Here is a 21,879-nt window from a genome sequence, read left to right on the forward strand (position 1 = left end):
TTCAATAACATTGCAAATCAATAAACCTGGCTAAGTTAACATATACAGTAAGAGGTGTTAACCTGGTGATGGATAGTCTGCAGGCAACATTTAGTTAAGAAAAAAAGACTTTATAGAACACCTTGGAGATGTATTAGAGCAGAGACTTAAAGCCAGGCCTTCTCAACCAACATCAACATATGACCTCACCAAAACGCTTTTGGAACAATGGTAAAAAATTGCTAACACACTCCTAATAAACACACTCCTCAACCTTGTGGGCAGCCTTCCCGTTGAGTCCAAAGAGGAAAGCATGTTTCAGCAAGCATCCTCACCCTCTCCACGGTGACTAGCTCTCCTCTGGAGGCCAGGGATCTGATGACGTCCTCAGCCAGGCTGTCGATCTCCTCTGCAGTCATGTTGCTCTTCCTGGCCACGCGACGAGCCTTGCTGCCTCCTACAATAGGCCATAGAAAACAGTGTGATGAAGTAGTCCACACACTGGGCATTAGCTCCAATAACAAACTTTATTTCATTTTTTAAAACTGCAACGTTTCGATCCAGCAGAGGAATTTAACATCCAGCTGAAGATTATAACAATGAAATAACGATGAATGAAAATGAAACCATATAGAAAACATCACAACATGATGAGCCTTGCTGCTACCACTTGCAGTAAGCCATGTGGAAAACATCATAATACCGCTGGCCAATATGGAAAAAAGACGATTCGACTCCCAACTACTAGAGTATGTGGATGTAGCCAATGACAATTAGAGTTTCCCAGGTGAGCTTTCATGATTACCAGAGCCGCAGCTGCCCTGATGTTAGCGCGATACTGTTCCCTCCACTGAGCATGGTAAACATAATAATAAAATAATAATAACAACAATAGTAACAACAACAGTAACAATCATAATAATAATACCCTCGTAGTCCTCCAGAGCCTCGGCTGCCCTGACGTTGGCACCGTGCTGCTCCCGGAGCTGTGCGTGGTACCCCTCGTGGAACACCACCGCGCTCTCCCGCTCGCGTTCCCGCTCTTGCTCCTTGGCCGTCATCGCCACCGCTATCGCCGCCGCCGTGGCTGCTTTGCCTGTCACTGGGGCCGCCGCTGCTGCTGCTGCTGCTGCTGCTGCTGCTTTTCCCGCCACCCCTGATGGAGCTGCTGTTGATGGTGCCTCTGATGCTTTCACCACCGGCCCTGATGCTGCTGCTGCTGCTGCTGCTGTTGTTGATGCAGTCGCCGCTTTCCCCGTCGCTGATGACGTCGCTTTCCCCGTCGCTGATGACGCCACTTTCCCGGTTGCTGTCTTCACCGAAGGCCCGGACACGGCTGCTGCTGCTGCTGCTGCTGCTCCTGCCGATGCTGCTCCTGCCGATGATGATGCTGCTGCCGCCATCTTCTGCCGACGTTCTTCTGCCTTGAATAATACAGATAGAATGCAATCTCTTATTTTGCCATTCTAACAACAAGTACTACCATAAATAGAAATGAAAAGTAGCCCATTTATTGCTGAGTAATAAATAACCAAGATTAAAAAAGGACATTATCCTTGGGGACTTCAAAAAATTGCACTAAAACCTCACACATATCCCACACAACCACACACATCCAAACATTCACAGTGTTTCCCATACATTGAGGAAACTATGGCGCACCGCCATAGTTTAAATGTAGCCGCCATAGTTTCCGAAAATGTATTTAAAAAAATAAAATAATAATATATATAATTTGTTTTACTTTTTTCTAGTGGTGGGCCGTTATCGGCGTTAACGTGCTGCGATAATGTGAGACTCTTATCGCGCGACAAAGAAAATATCGCACGTTAATCTATTCTCAAAATATGGATTTGGGGTTTGGGGATGCGCGTCACCATAGCGTTCGATTGACAGACGCTTTCAGACTGCCCTCCAGTCGCTTCGCCTCTCCACCTGTTGCTCAGCAGACCTACTAAATACGAACAGTGTTTGCATGCTGTACACATTAATCTCTCTGCCGTGGTAGGTGTTGTTTTAGTGCTTTTTCATAAGTGGTAGACTAGAGAGACGTTATTGTTTGAGGTGAAGCAGACGTTATAGTGTACCAGCCCAACATAGCCTACATTTACTCACGCATTGCATGGAACACAAACAACAGTCCTGTTCCAGAAATCTTGCCTGCGCCATAATTGCAAAACATTCTGTGTGATATAGGCCTACATTTTGAAGATTGTCAAACTGAAACTGTCAACATCTACTCTCGCTGAATGTTTGTGTTATGATCGCGCATTTGCGACTCATGTCAGACGGTACACCTCGCGGTTATTGCGCTTGATATAGCCAACCTCGCGGTTGTCGCGCTTGACATTTTTGTTGTTGCAAACTGCATTCATTCGGAGTTGTAACTCCGCTGGCATTAACGCAGAGAACAACTGTCAGGTTTAGGTCAAATCGATGTGGGCCAGTGCTTTAGGGTCTAGAACTAGCTCTGGAAATCTAGTAGCCTGGCTCTGACTTTGCTGTACCTGCTGCGCAGCTCCTCCCTCTCTAAAGGAGCCACTGCCCTTTTTAACAGTCAGTGGCAGATTATCTCTCTCTCTCTCCCTCCCTCTCTCTCTCTCTCTCTCTCTTTCTCTCTGCCCATTAGNAATGCTAAATTGTTGAGGTCATTTTGTTTAAATAGTCTTTAGTTTAGATCTTTAGACGATTTAGTCTTTAGATAGTTTAAATCGTCATTATTCGCTAGCGTGCCCATTCTGAATGAGCCAATTTGATATAGATTAATCTAGATTCATTTCATAATTACAGTGAGATTAATCTAGATTAAGAAAAATAATCTATGCCCACCCCTAGTTATTATACGATTTCCGTTTTTTTAAAAAACGATTTGAGAAACGATTTCCTTCGCATTTTCTTCCTGGAGTAAATACATCCTATAGAGAAAAACATGGGTGCTTGAAAGACAGAGGGATCAAAAGCCTAGTCAAGTTGTTAACTTGGGTTTGGGCGCAATAAAAAACCTTCAGCGAAGGAACAGTTGGGATGAGTTAACTGACACTCCCCAGGCTTTGTTTTCCAGTTGCATGATAATGAGTTAGGCGACAGGCCTTCATTGACACAGCAGAGGAGACACCGGGCTGCATATAGAAATGAATGTGTAATGAATGTGAATATAGACATAAATGTGTAATATTTTACTGGGAGAAAATTTGAAAAACTGGCCCTGTGACCAGCACCCCTCGTGTAGAAAGTGTACGCCTATGTGTGTGGAGGAAAAAGGCATAGCCTACTCTCTTAGACCTTTTTTTTGTCTGTGCGTTAACAATTTCACAGTGCTCCTAAATTCTTGTCTGTGCTTCTATTTTTTTTTTCATTGCATAGACCCCTGCATGTGGGACGAATGAAAAGTGTGTTACAAACAGAAATTATTCACTGTACTGCATTTTAATGGCTGAAATGTAGGCCTATAGTTTCTCCATGCGCCAATGTCATACCAGAGATACTCTAGACAGAGATAAGTCATTTCAGTTCATTTCTGGTATCCACTTTCTGTAGGGTGAACGCCCCTTTAGGAGACCTTCGGTTAGGAGACCTTCGGAGTCCTCAGGTTGAGAATAAATGGAGTCCCCTTAGCACTGTAGATGGCGGTAGCGCACTTCTTGTGCAAACATCTCAAAAATAGAAGAAGAAGGAGGGGACAACGCCCCCTTAGGAGACCCAACTTGAGCACACACTTTTGCATTGGGTGGGCGGGTTTCGAAGCCTCTTTATTACTCCACCCTCTTTGGTCATACGTTGTTCTCCCATACTCATTGTTTTGCCGTTTTGCATTTACATCACGTGAATTTCCACGCCGCAGCAACCCCCCTTTCAAATGGCCGGCGCAATGCCGCCCCTCCGCCCCCCCAAAAAATCCCGGCTGCCCCCATAGTTTCCAAAATTTCTGTGGGAAACACTGATTCAAGTACGCACGCACGCACCACACTCATAGGGGGAAAACTATACTATATGTGCTATATTTGTGCATAACTGTGATAACACAAGTGAATAATAATGATAATTTGTGGTAATTTGTCCTCGATTGTAAGTCGCTTTGGATAAAAGCATCTGCAAAATGCACCGTGATGTAATGTAATGTTTTTTGTTTTTTTTTCAAACCTTGCTTGTGGGTTTGGCGGCACCTAGTGGTGGAAAGTCGCCAGCGGCCAGGCCGTTCATCATGGAGGCCTCCAGAGCTTCCAGAGTGACGGGTTGAGCTAGTGCCTGGGCCTGCATCAAGGGACTGGGGTATTGGGGATGGATGAGATGCCGTGCCTGAAGCTGGGTGTGAGGTTGTGGCAGGGGGGAGGTTGCCCTCAGGGGGGGTGAGGTTGGTCGGAGTGGGGAGGGAGTGGCCCTGACGGGCGAAGTTGGCCTGATGGGGGACGGAGTCTCCCTCGTCCAGGCCACAGGGCTCTGGTCTCTGCTGCCTCCTGGCATCGCACATGGGACAAAGAATGAACAACAGTAAGTTTTACCATGCAGAGAAATAAATACCGGTAATACAATATTATATACAACATAAAAATACTGGATTTTAAGTAGCTAGCTATGCTTTACTTTAGTCACAACTGTAATATCCATCAAATCTTTTTACTGGATTTGGTTATGCTTTTCTCTGGTCACATCTGACATACAGTAATGTCGATACAATAGCTGACTTTTCCTTTAATTAGGGCTGGGAATCGATTCAAATTTCCTGGATCGATTCGATTCCAGAAGGTCACGATCCAATTCGATCCACGATTCGATTCAATATGGATCTTCTGTATTGCTGGGTTGTCACTTTAACCCATTTATGCCTAAAATTCTAAGACCGGCTATAAATACCTAAATATCTCAACCTTTCATACCCACACAAACATGAAATACCTTGGTATGAGAGAAAAAAGTGGGAAACTTGGTATGAGAGAAAGGAAAACACTGGCACCATTTACTTGAAAAGGCTGTGTGCATTTTTGCATGTAGTCTACGTGGATGTGGAAGAAAGCTACAAGATGTGGTTGAAAAAATGGCACCTGTAATCATCAGCAAAAAAATTGATCCTCAAAGTTGTGAATCGATATCACACTTTTCGAACGTGAATCGATATTGGATGGCGATTCGATCTTTTGAACCCAGCCCTACCTTTAATGTGACCCCAGATGAGCCTTATTCATAGTACATCATAATACAAAACACATGCATACAGTCAGTCAAATTAATACTACTAAATTTAAACATATTGAATATTGAAAAGTGTAGATTATGATACGTTTACCAAAAAAGCTGAGTGACTCCACGGCCCCATTGACGGTGGTTGGTTGTGCGGCAGCAGCTCCCGGTGCCAGCTGCATGGGTAGAGCTACCGGTGCCGTCGCGTAGCGCATGTAGAGCGGCACACGGACATTGCCGCCGGGCAGGGGAGCGGCAGCCATGACAGGGAACGGTGCCAGGCCAAAGGACGGCAGCGCCATGGAGGGGGGTACCAGGAGGGGGACCTGGGCCTGGGCAGGAGGAAGCTGCGCGCTGGCTGCAGCTGGTGGTGGAGGGGTTGGCGTAGCAGCTGGGGCTGAGGGCATCTGAGATGTCTGGGGAACCTGTAGGGCAAGGCAAGTTTACTTGTATATTTGAATGCAACTGACACCATTGGCTATGGGCTACGTATACGGCCAATAAACGGTCGTGGGATATTGTAAATTTCACCTCCTCAAAGAGAAATTCAATAGGCGGTCTCTGGACCATATCTCATTGGTGATATGGTCTGGTGTGAACCGGGCAACTGCATTCCGGCATGCTATCTGATCATTCTATCGTGAGGTTGTTGGCAACTCCTGGCCCTACGGTAGGTACCTGGGGGGTGGCATTGGTCCGGTGCGCTCGGTGGAAGACCGTCTCATTCTCCACCGCGAGCTCCTGGAAGGACTCGAGGAAGCCGGCCATGGAGAAGTATCCGAACGCGCTCAGCGTCAGGTTGCGCTTGTATGCCTGGCTGAAGCACACCGCCAGCTTCTTTACAGGGATGCCCTCCGGGTGCTGCCTCACCAGACTGACCACCTTCTTACGATCCGCCGCCATGTCTGCAATCACCAAAACCCAAACATTGCATTATAAATGAGACCACATGTCTGCAACCACCAAAACATTATATTATACATGATATCACATTAAAGCATTTGTTGTCTAAAACTACCACATGTACCAAACGTTAGAATGGCCATCAACTAGAAAGGGTTTGCCATTGCCTTTTATCTTGGGCTTGATTTCAGTTACCAACAAGATGCGCAACAATATATTTGGGCCAATTCAAGGAGCTCTGTATCATTGGGTCAATTACATTTTTTGGGCTCAGAAGTCAGGTGGTACAACCACCACAGCTAATGTCCATAAATGAATTAGTAACCCGTTAATTAATGTACTGCAATGAATAACCTTCTTATATCATTCACAATTTTTTTTTAATCCATACAATAGTGGCATTAGCTGTGGTAGCACGATCCTGACGTGTGCTACTACTAAAATGTTGTTGACCAAACTACAACTGACATTAAAGTGTTTAAATTATGTTTTCAAAGTGGAATAAAGCTTTATTCAGATTAAAAATGATTTCATTCTGAATTCAATGTCTCATGTAAACTTAGCCATTGTGCATTAGCTCATCTAAATTTTTAAATATTTATTCCAAATATGTATTGTCCGATTGAGAACAGAGTCCTGTGTGGATGCGCAGAAGTGTGTGCGTGTGTGATCAACTGACAACACCTAGGCCTATATTAGTTATTAACTAATACTAGAACATACTAGGGCATTCTAAATGACTGCCAAAGTTATGGACTATGGAACAATTTACGACCCAGAAACCCCCCATGACACACCAAAACAAGCACCAGCAGAGACCACATGTTCACTTCCTAGCAACAGTAGTCATCTACTTCCTCATTGGCTTACTACCAGCCATCTGTAAGCTTCTAAGAGACATTTTTTGTTTGTGATGGTTGTGATATCTAACACGCATATAAACTTTCAAAAAGTACATAGCTTCAGGGTAAATATAATAAAGCCACATAAAATATGCAACAGTACAGTATACGTTCTCTAATCAAACCCTGTGGTAAGAAAAAGGCTGGCTGTCTGGATCTAGTTAGTCAATTGTGACGCTCAAATGAGATGTACAGTATATTACCTCAATATGAAAATTGCCACAGAAATCCTTTCAAAATAACAACACAAAGGGTAAACCATTAAACAAATTGCAACCTACAAAATGCCTAAACAGGAGGAAAAAAAGCAAGACACGATATGACAAGATATGAGGAATGTGGTTATTTATTTACTTACCACAAAATGACAACTCGCTCTCTCTCACTCTCTAGTGCAAACTGTTTTCCAACTCTCTGTTCTCTGTTCCTCTGACTAAAATGGATGTTGTGTTCTGTGTGTGGTTTCCTTACCACCTTAAAACTTCTTCCACTCTCCTACCCCTCCCTGGGTTTACAACCCTCACTGACAGGCCGTTACATCAGTGGACTCTTGAGAAACGAAAGTGAAACCATCTATTTAAGTCACCGGTCACCTCCTAAACCATGACACAGTTGAGAGCATGAGGAGAGCTTAAGCACTCTTTGCATCTGTAAATTTCCTATTCATTATTAATTACACTTCATTAAGAAGTATACTTTTTATTTGCATTATCTTAGTATGTGTGTAAGCTTAATTATTATTAGTGACCTTGCATTTTATTTGCTTTTAGGATCCTACTAAACAGGGAAATGTGTGTGATGAACGCACATGGTTCATGCATCTGCATATACATACGATCTGCAATTTCATCCATCCCCACCACATCTAAACGGACAAAATCCACATCCACCTTGTGAGGCATTTACATTGGGAAGTCACATATCAGATCCGCAGATGTGGTTTTTCCCTATAACTACACAATTATGTGCAGCATTTTGTCACAACATGCTCTGTAACACTGTTGTGGACTGAGCTTGTCCAAACATGACTCAGCTTCTTTGAAGTGCAGCAATCACTAGGCAACAGAGAAAACCAAAACCGAGAGCTAAGGGGGCAGTGGTGGTTGCAGCTAAGGGGTGGTGGTGGTTGCAGCTGATTGCTCCAAGTTTCGCTTTCCCGCTCTGCTCTGCCAGGTCTAATATAGCAACCAACAGCTGCCCAGGAAGTCACATGACCTCGCTCTGACAACAGAGGGGGGCGGGGTGTGAGGCAGTAGAACGGGGAGGAAAAGGAGAGGGAAAGGGAAAGGGGTCATTTCACGTGAAATCAGACACTTTGGGACCCGACCGACACGGATTTCAATCATACTTGCTGTGCCTGTTTAGTAGCAAGGTAGCACCCCAGAACTGCATTTGTGTGAATCTGACACCAATATTAAGGGAGAAACAGACTAGCAAAGGTTTACAAATGAGGGTAGGACACTATACATTCAGCATTGATTATATCAGTCAGTGTAAGTCACAAAAAGATGTCCATGGTGTTATTTGAAAGCTCTTTTCTGGCTCTAAAAATTACACAACAGCATGGAATACAACAACCCTCAGAATATTAATTATGATAAATTGAAAAATTAAAAATATGTATATTTTAAAATGGCCAGTTCCTTGTCTAAACGTAGCCTGCAATGTCATGAACAACACCTGAAATGCTGCCGTTTGGTTCTTTATTCATTTCAGAGATAATGGGACTCAAAAAGATGGCATCATACAGATCACCTAGTAATAATATAGTAATACCATAGTAATATCACATGACAGCATGTCTATCGGAATATGTGAAGGATGAAGATGGTCCATGAGGATGCAGGAAGTTCAGTTTCACCTCTCCAGTGCTCGGCATACATTCCTCAACACATACTAGCTACTAGCTGCCATCATATACAGCTACAACATACCCTTTGATGCTTGAACACTTAAAAAAACATTTACTGAGCTCATTCTTTCAACCCTGCCTTCTCTGAGTGCTGAAAATGGTCTAGCTTCCACTGTGTCGATTGACAATGGGCAGAAGCTGTGACGTTTTTGAGTACCTGGAATGGGGACCGACGAGGGTGCAGGGCCCACCGGGAAAATGCCCATTATGCCAGATGGCCAGTCCAGTCCTGTCCCTGACACTACTCTATTACTACTTCATTGCAACTCATTTCAACCTTTATGTCCCATTTTCTCTGAAATGAATAAAGAACCAAACATCCCATTTTTCAGGTGTTGTTTATGACCTTACAGGCTATGTTTAGACAAGAAACCGGCCATTTATTTTTTTTTATTTTTTTTAATATTCAAATTCATAATTCATATTCTGAAGGTTGTTGTATTCCATACTATTGATGTAATTTGTAGAGCCAGAAAAGAGCTTTCAAACAACACCTCAGACATCTTTTTGTGACTTACACTGACTGATATAAATCAAGGCTGAATGTATAGTGTCCTACCCTCATATGTAAACCTTTCCTAGTCTGTTTTTCCCTTAATACTGGTGTCAGATTCACACAAATGCAGTTCTGGGGTGCTACCTTGCTAGTTAACGGGCACAGCAAGTATGACTGAAATCGGTGTCGGTCGGGTCCCAATGTGTCGGATTTCACGTGAAATGACCCAAAGGGAGAGGGGCTATGTTTATTCAGGCAGACTTCAAGTACAGACAGATTAACAACATACTGAGCTCTGAGGTTGTTAGATGCAACGGAATCATCAAATAACCCACACATGTAAGGACACAATCATGTTCGTTGTTGTTTTTATTATTTGTTTTTACTAGCAAATCGTCGCTCTAGGATTATAAGGTTCTGACATTTTTGTCGAAATTGAGTTATTACCATATTCATATTGTTGTAGTACCACTGTTTAACACATTGAGTACCGACGACGTACTAATGCGTTTTTCACGCCCATGCGTTGTATACCAAAACGTAAAAATGCGTTTTTGCATTTAAATATCATATTTTGAATCTACACCCTTCAATGGACAATATATGTGATTTTGGTAGCTCTGTGATGGACATAAATGACAACATTTGCAGTCCAAAGTTGTTTGATTGTTATGATGTTTGAGTGTTATGATTTGGATATTTTAATTTAACTTACCAAGATGTCTGGATGCCAACCCATGTCGCCTATCGCGCTGCCTGCATTGATTTCCCTAGTACGGTCACTGTAGCATGTGTTGTCTCTGACTTCACGCAATAGGTAAACACCATTGTATAGTGCCTGGAGTATCTTGAACTTTCTGGACTTGCAAGACCTTTACCAGATCCTTGGATCCAAATGGCACCCGATATGTGATTGCAGTAATGCGCTCCGATTTGGACGTTTGATCGCCAAAAAGATAAGTTTCTGTGTCTTCCTGTATGTGAGAAGCCAGAAGCTAGCATGGCTACATATCATGATTCCCTGATTGTCGCTCCCAACGCAGGACGCTCCCCTGTCGGCTCGCTCCCACTAGCCAGACTATCGATCCGGGTGGGACTACACGTCCGGGAGTGATAGAAACACCTGGGACTACACGTCCGGGAGCGATCTCAGTTGGGAGTGTCCATCTGCCACCGCATATGATTCGGATCGGATGGGCTAGGCTACATCTAAGCATCATATCATTTGGATTTGTTGTCAATGTTGGGCTATTATTTCGGGAGTCATCGGGAGCTATTTTAGCAAATGTCTCACCCTCTGCATGTGTGCAAAGAGTTTGTGATCAGTCCACGTGAAAAACGGGGATTTCAAAGGGCATCGATTGCTGGTGTCGTAGTGTGACAGAGCAGGAGGTGTGCTGCCGTATTCGTGAATCGTGCTATGTTGTTGTTTCCCTAGTAGCCTACGATCGGTAGCGTGTATTGTGTCTGACTTCACGCAATAGGTAAACACAGAGACCATTGTATATCGTTCCAGGAGTATCTTGAACTTTCTGGGCTTGCTACCTAGACCTTTACCAGCTCCTTGGATCAAAATGGCACCCGAATTGTAATTGGAGTAATGCGCTCCGATTTAGAAGTTTGATCGCCAACCAGATAAGTTTATTTGAGTATTCACCCCTATGTTGAACTGTCTTCCTGTATGTGAAAAGCCAGAAGCTAGCATAGATGGCTACATATGGATCGGATGGGCTACATCTAAGCATCATATCATTGGGATTTGTTGTCAATGTTGGGCTATTATTTCGGGAGTCATCGGGAACTATTTTAGCAAATGTCCGACCTTCTGCATGTGTGCAAAGAGCTTGTGTTCAGTCTGTGTGAAAAACGTGGATTTCGAAGGGCATTGATTGCCGGTGTCGTAGTGGTTTAGAGCAGGAGGTGTGTCTTGACGTGCAGGAAGATGTGTGTCAGAGCTAACCTTGCACCAAATTGTGATTAAAACCAACTCATCCCCTTTCAAACTCGTCACATTCTGAAGAAGCGCACCCTTCACAAAAACCTCAATATCTCCGATTGTAGCTGAATTCCATGGATACCCACTTCGGTTTAGCGTGGGTTTACTCGGCAATAAAAGCTCGTAGAGACACACAGTTTTCACCTACTAAGAGGGCAGCGTCTCCACTTTCAAACGAGTCATAACATATTTCAGTGGCCCTATCACATAATAAGCTGTGAGTCTACAAAAAAACGGAAAAAAGGGCTTAGAACGCTGGTATTCTACGACATAATTCCGTGAGCACCGCCGGTATTCAATGTGTTAACATGGTAGAAGGTGTTTTTTGAGGTTTTATGCATTTTTGACCATTTAATTGCCAAAACCAAAAAGTTCTATCTGCAAAACGGCACTTCAGTTTAGAATTATAAGGTTCTATCTGACGCAATTGAATTTAGCAGCTTTGCTGAGCGGCTATTCAGCTGTTTTTTCATTTGTTATTATACCAACGGATGTTTCCAGTCCCAGTTCTAACGTTGTGTTGCAAAATGTGCCAAATATGAGCTTCTTTGTCATACAAAGCAACGATGGCGACTCCAATGCTATTATATAAATGGCAAAAGGCGGAGCTATGCACCAAGTTGTCCAGATCTCGCGACTTGACAGGTGACATTGATGTAGCCCACGATAGAAAGTTTATGTTGAAACGCATTCACAGAACAAACGTGTCAATTCTTGAACCCATGCTTCCCAATTACCTGTGCTTACTTGAGGCAACCCTATACTGCCCTACAATTTCAGAACGCAGTATAATTCAAAATGCCAAACTGAGAAAAAAGGCTTTAAAGTTTCCTTTCTGTCCACGCGACTGTGTTGGAGGTAAAGTGGTGATGACACTTCCATATAATACTTTTTTAGGGTGAAAATTTATGCACACAAGAAAAAAGCAAAAAAAACAACATTCTCATTACTTTTTAGCTGAAAAATCATTATACTGCGCTCTGTTGTGGTATTACTGTCTACACCAAAACCACGGTGTCAATGGAGAAGTGCAGTATAAAAGTGCAGTATCGCATTATACTGCGTTCTTGGCTCGTAGCCTACCACGTAACCTACTAAAACCACAAAGCGCAGTATAATCAGTTTTTTGCGTTTTTTTCCGAAACGGGACCAAGTTGGGCCGAAAAATTTTAACACAAGAAGAAGAAGGTATTTTAAAGCCAATTTCCGGTCTAAACCCATTTTCGACCATTTTCAAGATACTGCGTTCTGATATTGTAGGGCAGTATAGTCTAGGCCTATTAAGTTTTGCGTTGCGTTGGGTCAGAATTGCTCACAATGACCAATCTTAGGCTATCAATATTAAGCCTACCTTATCACATAGCTTTTACGATGAGATGCTATCACAATTGATTTTACCAAGCCAAGCAGTCCCTGTAGGAAGATAATAATGACAGCAATCTTTACGCACATGTTGAAGACTATAGACAGCGCTTGTATTTGACCAAAGTGCTCGCTGGTTGCGCATGGTGTAGGCTACCAGCATGGTAATCTGACTAATATACAATGGCTTTGGTTCAGTATTATTATTTTTTGACACATTTTGGTTCCCACTCCAATAATGGGACACACGTTACAATAAAACATTGTTATCTATCTAGGCCTATCTATCTAATTTTGCCATGGCTAACCTTTCCCAGGTGCCATCTGTGGAACAGGTGCTGCATATCTTATTGGACTTTTTTTTATTTATTTAATCCGATGGCTGTATAGTTAAGATTTTCTGGAGGCTTTTAGCATATTTAAGATTGTGTAGCTTTTATTAGGCCTATTTAAGATAATGTAGTGGTCTCAATGACAGATTACACTGACCCAGGCCAAGTGACCGCAAGAACCAAGGGGGCCCTAAAGCTCATCATCGACGCTACAGTTTCAATATCACTTTTAAAACATTGTGCATATCATTATTCATCCCTGGAAAGTGAAAAACAGGTAGGCTACCTGGTAAAAGTGGGTAATGTATTATATGCAGCCCTGGAACAGTCTGACAGCAATAGTGCAGTTTTACTGCAGTAAATGCAATATTTTAGAAACACACCTCCATACTATACAAAAATATTTCACTTAACTGTAATGTATATTTGAATTGTATTGCAGTGCTGACAGATCTGTACCTGGTATTTTACAGTAAATTACATTACATTAGGCCTACACTTACCATATGCTTTTCATCCAAAGGGACTTACAGTACAAGGTATTGGTACAGGGTATTGGCTACAGTCCCTGGAGAAGTAAGGGGTTATGTTCCTTGCACAAGGGCATCTCAGCCAGGGAGTGAGATACTGAGTGGAAGGGTGGGTTTCAAACCTGTAACAATCTGCTTTAAAGTCTCCTTAACCACTTGGCCAGGGGTGGAGAAACTTTTGCATCTGTACTATGAACACAAATCAGGATTTCCCCCTGCACTTTAGGCTATATTGAAGGCGGCCACCTTCACAACAGACCCCACCTTCACTAGGTGATGCTTTCCCCTGATGTATGAGACACAGAAATAGTCTGGAGGCTACCTGTGCAATTTCTCATAGGCAAGATGTGGTTAGCGATTTGGCCAATTGGCCGTTTATTGGGCATCGGGCACACATAGCCAATCATGTCAGTTGTATCTATTCAAACAAACTGCATGCTTCCATTTGCCAAGCCTTTCCACCCCTCCCGGTTCCGATTGGCTCCCTCAGCTGCCATGCTGTCTTTCAGATCGGAACAAAGCAGCATGGGATTTCCCAGACTAGGAACTGCTGTCTCCATGAGAAAACATTAAGCTTCTGAAAGTGTTCATTGAGTTGTGAAAACTGAAAACAATGATGACTGACGCTTGCGACTGCAACTGATGCTTTTGATGCAAAGACAGTGGAGAGGGAGAAAGGAGAGGAGAAGAGCAGAGAGAGCACCTGGGGCCAATAACACTTCCCTCCCTGCTTCCTTTGAAAAATGGTGAGAGAAAGTTTTGAGTCTAACCCTTTTCGCCCTCCCTTTACCTTGAGCAGAGAGGACTCCTTCCAGATAATGTCCGGTGCTGGAGATGGTGATGACGTTCTTGTCCCCTTGCCTCTGGACGGCCACGTTGTCCCCGAGGGCAACCAAGAGATCCTGTAGCCCTACCAGACCGTACCTGCCCAGAGACATGGAAGCTAGAGTTAGGGCGCGATCACACCGGACGCGGGTTTCTGCCTACAATCCGCGATGTGCATCCAGCTGATTAATCAGAAGTGACCACACCAAGCGCGGATCCACTGCCTATTCGAATGCGGTGACTAGGCAACGTAACGACAACTGTCACTCGCAACGTAGCCTAATCGATGGTGTTGTGTCATTAAATGATGTGAAAACATACACAAAATGCTTTGTCCATTCATCTATGTAAAATGAATAGAAGAAGAGCTCTTTCCTTGCTCTCCTAACGTTGGATAGGGAATCTGATATGAATGTTGATAACGGTCTCCTATCGAACATCTGGAAATCCGCCGCGGGTTTTCCGCCTTGAGTTGAACTTTTTTCAACTCGATCCGCCCGGCGCGGAGAGGTGGAGAATCCGCAACCCGCCTTGCGCTGACATCAGACGCGTAATCCGCTCATTTTCATTGACAAACAATAGAATACATCCGCCTCCTACTGTAAAATCCGCGTTCTGTGTGATCGCGCCCTTAGGCTAATCCCACTGACCTCCATGTTCCATTTTTACACAAAAATGGTGGCTCATGGAGCTTTTGACACACAGCTCACCATTGACATAGTTCCAAAACAGTTCAAGAATGTGAGCATGTCATGAAAATAATACTACAATAAACTCACTGTGAGAAAGTTTTTCATCATGGAATGCCAGCAGTTGATCTGAATACGGTATGCAAAGAGATTTTTTTGTATGAGAAGTGTTTCCCACAACACTCTTAGCGGACCGCTCTTCCAAACATTACATGTTCACGATGATTTCCTCCTGCTTATTGCCTGGTTAGATTCTAATATGCGGACTTCCGTTCTTGGTCTGTGCTTGTGGCCTCACGTTTAGCTGACCCCCTGTCTCCATTGAGAAAACAAGTTTCTCCACTGTCAGCCTAGCCACAACAACTTTTGGGCAACCATTCTTCAATCACCATCCCGTTTGCAAATGAGAAAATGACATTACAATTGAGCTTTTGCGAGATATTCAAATACAATTCTGTGGTTTGTGACGTCATCACGAGGCCAAGAGGAGGCAAGTGAGCAAGCGAGGACAGGAGTCTGCATATTAGATCGAACCCCTTGTCTCTCCCTCCCTGTCCTATCCAAATAAAGGCATGAAAGGTGCAAAAAACAAGACCCTTAACTCAGACTTTAAGGGAAATACTTAACTTAAGGTGTTTTGTGCAACCGGGCCCTGGCCCTGATGCAGTGTTGGGAAATGGTAATTGAGTGGAAGTTCATGGTTGGCAAGGCTAGGCCCAAGCATTGGCCGTGACGTGCATGTGGAGGATGTGTGTGTAACGGAGACCAACTAGCAGAGTGTGGCGTGAAACGTTAGTAAACCTGCCTCCCGAAACCTCATACAGCATCAGTAGCGCTGAGCTATCGGACCGGTCCTTTAGCTCAGCGGTATCATGCTGTGCATCCCATGCCCGAACTGATGCGCTGACTAGGAGGTGGCAAGTTCGAGTCCCGAGGGGTGGACTGTGCAGGAAGACCTTAGTTACATGCGTCTCTTATGAACTATGAAGAAGTAACGCTGTACCTGCCCAGCACCAACTGCTGCCCGAAGTGCTGCTTGTAGGTGCTGAGGAACTGGGCGATGTTAACCCCATCAGGGTGGGCGCGCAGCATGTCCAGCACATTCTCTTTCAGCTTAGGCAGTGAGGGCTCTGGGAGGTCAAAAAAATAAAACATACGTTCATTAATTGCGGTAATTCAAAGGGTAACAAAGGGAACTAACATAGGGTTACTTATGACAGGGGATTTGCTTTTGCAAGTGAGGGCTCTGGAAGGTTAAAATACACTCTGGCTTGTCAAGATGTTTGCAAATAAAATGATGTGTAGGAATAGGGTATTATTACAAAGATTTTTTTGTCAGGGACCAGGTCAACGTCAATTAAGAAGTAACATTGTGGTTTGCTGTCAGCCTTGAGTGTGTGAGAAGGTGTGTGTGTGTGTGTGTGTGTGTGTGTGTGTGTGTGTGTGTGTGTGTGTGTGTGTGTGTGTGTGTGTGTGTGTGTGTGTGTGTGTTGGGGGGGGGGGGGTAGTAAGATGTGTAGAATGCACACGGAATGGATAGGCCTAATGGGGGTACGGTTACTGTGACCTATTTTGTTACACTAAAAAAACTTAGATCTTGTGTTTGTCATTCTCACCATTCTCGTGACTTTGTCGTGCGCCAGGCCCTAGCCCAGCTGGGCCAGGCGATTTTGAGGATGAACTTGTGAAAGTCCTTGCTGAGAAGGATTTCGGCTGACGGGACGCCATGACCTTCGAACTTGTCAGTAGCACGGCACTATTGGACGCATGTGGGCAAGCTGTGATCACCTGCCATCAAAGAAAAACAATCCTAACTGACATGCAGAAAATAAACGTACATTGATATTCTCTCCAATGTCTTTTCTGAAATAGTCACTATTAACCAATATTTTTCTAACTGGATTTATCAATGTCATTCCATGTAGTTATAACTATGCTATAGCAGTCTCTATGTACGGCTCTGGGCTAATGGCCTTTTACATTTTTTTCTGATATGAAATTTCAACCGTTGTCATGGCAGCTCGCCTTGCGCTCTAGCTGTGTCCAAAGATAGCTCCTTGTCCACCTGGGAACAAAACTTTTCCCAACAATGTGGAACTTGAAAATGCGCTACTGTGCCCGGCAGCCCGGATTGTCGAAACATTCAAAGCAAACGAGGCTAAATTATACATAATGTATGATGAGTCAATCATAAGCGTTTGTTCACTGGTTTTGGTAAGCAGCGACTTTCAATTTACAGTCGCAGCTTTGAGAAAAGCCGGTAAACTAGCTAATGCCATGCTGCCCTAGCGTGGCGACACAGTTACCTTTCTTGCGCAGTTTCTAGAGGGAAACCGCAGGTAATTATCAGCACTGTTCACAGATAACAGAGCTAGCAGTGATGCTGTTAGCTTGATGGTAAATCATGTTTCAGTGCACTGCAGCGTCATATGATTGCATGCTAAGGTTCTATTAATAATGCATTGATAAAATATTACCTCGAGGAGAATTATCTCCGAACATGGCAAGGAGGTAACCCTAAATTCATTGCAAAGCTGACATGCAGATCCGTGCCGAAATCAAAAATCCCCTCCTTCACGTACAAAACACAGCTATTTCTGGGGTTTGCCAGCAACGGGACATGCATTTACCGCCATCATGTGGATTGGAGTGTGAAATACGAAGCCACTTAATTTCAGTGAAAATACATAGAATATATGCCTCTTAGTCTAGTCAATATAGGGGGTCCACGCGCACCCCCCGTAATTGTTGTTGCCACCCATTTTTTTAGACTCCTTAATATGTCTAGTTAACAATAAAAGATGTTAGCATTGCTGCAAATTGTCCCATGACTGTTTTTCAGAGGTCATCTTGGAAACTGTGCAATAGCGATTTTTTCATTTCTGACATTTGGCTATTCACATAACTTTTGAACCAGACATGGTACAAAGACAAATTAGACCACTTTTCCACATAATTCCAGCATGGGGAATTGATTGGAAGGGTCATTAGGTTCATAAAAACATGTTTAGACTACTTTGTAGTACGAAAATGACTAAAATGTATCAAATATTCTATGGATTCGGACATTAACTAATGTCTAGGTTCTGAAAAATAGTGCAAAGATGACAGTAATTGCAAGCATTTATAACTAAATACATTCCCTGACTTCAGGTGACTACCATACATACTCTCATTAACATCAAAATATCCACGCAACCTTTTAGGGCTATGCTTAGTCATGGTTGATGTGAAAAGCACAATATATTAGCAATCTGATGCATTGAGGAATTGACTGTCCCAAAACATCTCACAACAGATTTTTCAGCCGTTTACAATAGTATCAGATGTACCTAGAGCATAATAAATGTTTGGTGACAAGAAAGGACTCAATTTCAAGATGGTCGCCACCAGGCCCACAAAATAAACATTGTCTGAAAATTACCATACAATGACCAGAAATAGTGATGTTTGATATGCATTTTGACAATGTAATATTCTTGACATTGAGGAAATCCATTATCCACATAAAAATAAACATATTGAATTAAATTAGAGCAAAATTAGTGAAATAGAGCTGGCATGTGTTGGCTCAGAATCATGTGTAGCCAAGCAATATAGGTGTTTTACTCCATGTTTTCTGACTTAATCAGTTCATGTCCTGAGTAATTGCACTACTGTGTACTGTTAACAACAATGTGAAATTCCCACTCTTCAGCAATTCTGAAGATTTAGAATCAGAATACTTTCATTTGATATTTCCTAACTCCCTGTTGGCAGCACAGTGCATACAATTTCTCACAAACAAATTCACCCATTATTGCTTTAAAATATGCAACACGCCAGCCGGATCCAGCACATTGCTATTTTCCTGCAATTTGCCAGAAGAATCCATCCCAATTTTCATGGTAACACAATCATTTATTTAAGAAAATGAGGGCTCCAGGTTCTTAGATTATTTGCCTTTAACACAAGGTTAACTTAACCTGATTTACAACTAAATCAGCTTCTTAGTATACACTCTGGATGCACTCTGGTTTAAAATCAAAGGGAAAGCTTTGGATTTGACCACCATTCTCTCCAGGCACATCTGTGAGAAACACTGTGTCTGTGTCAAACTCTGTGTCTGCCACGATCAACCTATGAAATCCATCCCAATTTTCATGGTAACACAATCATTTAGTTAAGAAAATGAGGGCTCCGGGTTCTTAGATTATTTGCCTTTAACACAAGGTTAACTTAACCTGTTTTACAACTAAATCAGCTTCTTAGTATACACTCTGGATGCACTCTGGTTTAAAATCAAAGGGAAAGCTTTGGATTTGACCACCATTCTCTCCAGGCACATCTGTGAGAAACACTGTGTCTGTGTCAAACTCTGTGTCTGCCACGATCAACCTATGAAAACCAGCTGGTTCAGACAATGGCCAATGTTGTGTGCGCTAAGACTGAGCAGAGCTGCTAAACTATCTCTTTACCAACATGATCCCATCATGTTTCGAAGCTATCACCATCAAAGTTGTCCCAAAGAAATCATTAGGGCTAGTCTTGTCGCACATCAACAAATCCACCCATCCACCTTCTTCTTGATCGCATTGGATGCTCAGCCAGGTCTTCTACAGAGGATGCAATCTCTCCAGTCCTCCCAGCCCTGATTCATTTCTATAAAAAGACTAATATGAGAGAATGCTCTGACATATAAGGATGCTGGTCATGGATTACAATTTAGTATTCAGCAGGACTTCTTTAGCCAAGGACCAAATGCCAAGAACCTGGGGCAGCCGTGGCTAGTGGTTAGAGAGTTGGTCTTTTAATCTAGGGGTTCCAGGTTTGAATCTCCCGGGGAGATTCTCCCCTGACCTCTCCCTACATCTCCATCCATGGCTGAAGTGCCCTAGAGCAAGGCACCTAACCCCCAGGGACTGTAACCAATACCCTGAAAAATAACCTCACCTGACCCACATTGCACCAGGGACTGTAACCAATACCCTGAAAAATAATAACGGTAAGTCGTTTTGAATAAATAAAAGCGTCAGCTAAGTGCAATGTAATAATAATTATAACCTCATTTATCATAACACTGAGCACAGGGCCCAAGGTGTGTTCAGTCCTCAGTGCTAAACCTATTAGCACCAACCCTCTTTGGAAGTTTGCGGATGACAGAGCTATAGTGGATATCCTCACCATGGATTGATAAGACTGGTTGACATTTTTGATGTGGCACAGACACAACAACCTCCTGCTGACAGGTAGCAAGACTGAATAGATTGTTGTCAACTTCCACACCCAATACCCAGGGTAAGCCCAACACCCTTCACACCCTTCACCCTTCACTGGTTTTGTTACTGGTGTAAAGAGTGAGCTATACAAAATCCCTGGAGAGACGCATGAGTAATGGGTGGGCAAGTGCTTCACCAACCATCATGAGCTTTTGCTCAGCTAGTGCCACAAATTGTCACTATTTGCAGATGACATTCTCTTATATATTATAGATCCGGAACACTCTGTTCCTCATTTGCTAACTACAATTAATGAATTTGGTACATATTCAGGATATAAGATTAATCTTAATAAGTCCAATGCGATTTTTCTACATATGTCAACAACTGAAAAAATGCTTGCCTCGAGTGGATTCAACCACACTCCAAAAGGTTTTAAGTACCTAGGCATTTTCATTACCCCAGAATTGGAGAATTTATATCAAGAAAACTACACTCTCCTTTCTTCGAAGGTCAGATCAGAATTATCAAGGTGGACTTCATTACCACTATCACTCTTGGGAAGAATAAACTTAATTAAAATGAATGTCCTCCCAAGATTTCTTTTTCTTTTTCAAATGCTTCCTTGCTCGCTTCCAGATGATTTTTTCAAGCTAATCAATAACTCTCTCTCAAGATTTATTTGGAATAATAAAAAACCTCGTGTTAGTCTCTCTACTCTTATGAAACCAGAAGCCTTGGGAGGCCTGGGATTACCAAATCTTCAATACTAATTTTGGGCAGCTCAAATAAGGAACCTAGTCTCATGGACAACAATGAGACAAGAATCGCTGTGGGTGGATATTGAGTCAAAAATAGTCCAACCACTGACCCTTAGTTCCCTCATATACATAAATAATTTTGGAAAAATTAAGAACATAGATAAGTGTTTTACTGTCATTAATACCTTACAAACTTGGAAAAAGTGTAGAAAGAAAATGGGAATATCTTTTGTTACCTCTGTCCACTCACCTATATTTCTAAATCCAGACCTTAGATCCCAAATTACCTTATCTAACACAAGCCAATGGACTAATCTTGGTATAGTACAATTTAAAGATATGTTACATATGGATCTTAAGATTAAATCATTCATGGATTTAAAGCTACAGTTTGAGATACCAGATAAGCTATTCTTTAAGTACTTACAACTAAGAAGTCTTATCACAACATTTATGAAAGAAAGACAATTGAGGTTTGAATTATCGGAAATAGAGGAGTTGTTATTTTCTTCAGAAACCTTAAAAGGGAAAATAAGTATATTTTACAACCTTATGACAAAAGAAGGCCCATCATCATTTGTGGGGTTGAGAAAGATATGGGAGAATGATATAGGGAAAATATTTGATGATAATGCATGGTTAAATATTTGTAATAATATTCATTTCCCCTTTACTAGTAATAAAATTAAAGAAGCAAATTTCAAATTTATCTACAAAACCTACTTAACACCTTCAAAAATGCACAAAATATCAAAAGACATCTCAGCGGTTTGTCAAAGATGTAATGAGACCGAAGGGACGTTCGTATGTTTTGGGATT

At 42.6% G+C, this 21,879-nt stretch overlaps 1 protein-coding gene across 3 annotated transcripts in view; it reads right to left on the reverse strand.

The window, feature by feature from the left end:
- Positions 1–17,674, reverse strand: part of wu:fj29h11 (uncharacterized) — a 128,728-nt gene extending 111,054 nt beyond the window's left edge. For all 3 annotated transcript variants that reach the window (XM_063221798.1, XM_063221796.1, XM_063221797.1), the window contains exons 1-9: positions 17,579–17,674; positions 16,718–16,889; positions 16,105–16,231; positions 14,378–14,511; positions 5,833–6,059; positions 5,261–5,579; positions 4,120–4,433; positions 908–1,403; positions 315–436 (exon numbers count right to left, since the gene is read on the reverse strand). In XM_063221798.1, coding sequence (XP_063077868.1) covers positions 315–436; positions 908–1,403; positions 4,120–4,433; positions 5,261–5,579; positions 5,833–6,059; positions 14,378–14,511; positions 16,105–16,231; positions 16,718–16,829 — 1,851 coding nt within the window. In that variant the 5' untranslated portion in view covers positions 16,830–16,889; positions 17,579–17,674. The remainder of the gene's footprint in view (positions 1–314; positions 437–907; positions 1,404–4,119; positions 4,434–5,260; positions 5,580–5,832; positions 6,060–14,377; positions 14,512–16,104; positions 16,232–16,717; positions 16,890–17,578) is intronic.
- Positions 17,675–21,879: the final 4,205 nt, after the last annotated feature.

Source organism: Engraulis encrasicolus, chromosome 17, assembly GCF_034702125.1.
Source record: "Engraulis encrasicolus isolate BLACKSEA-1 chromosome 17, IST_EnEncr_1.0, whole genome shotgun sequence".
NCBI classification, from domain to species: domain Eukaryota; kingdom Metazoa; phylum Chordata; class Actinopteri; order Clupeiformes; family Engraulidae; genus Engraulis; species Engraulis encrasicolus.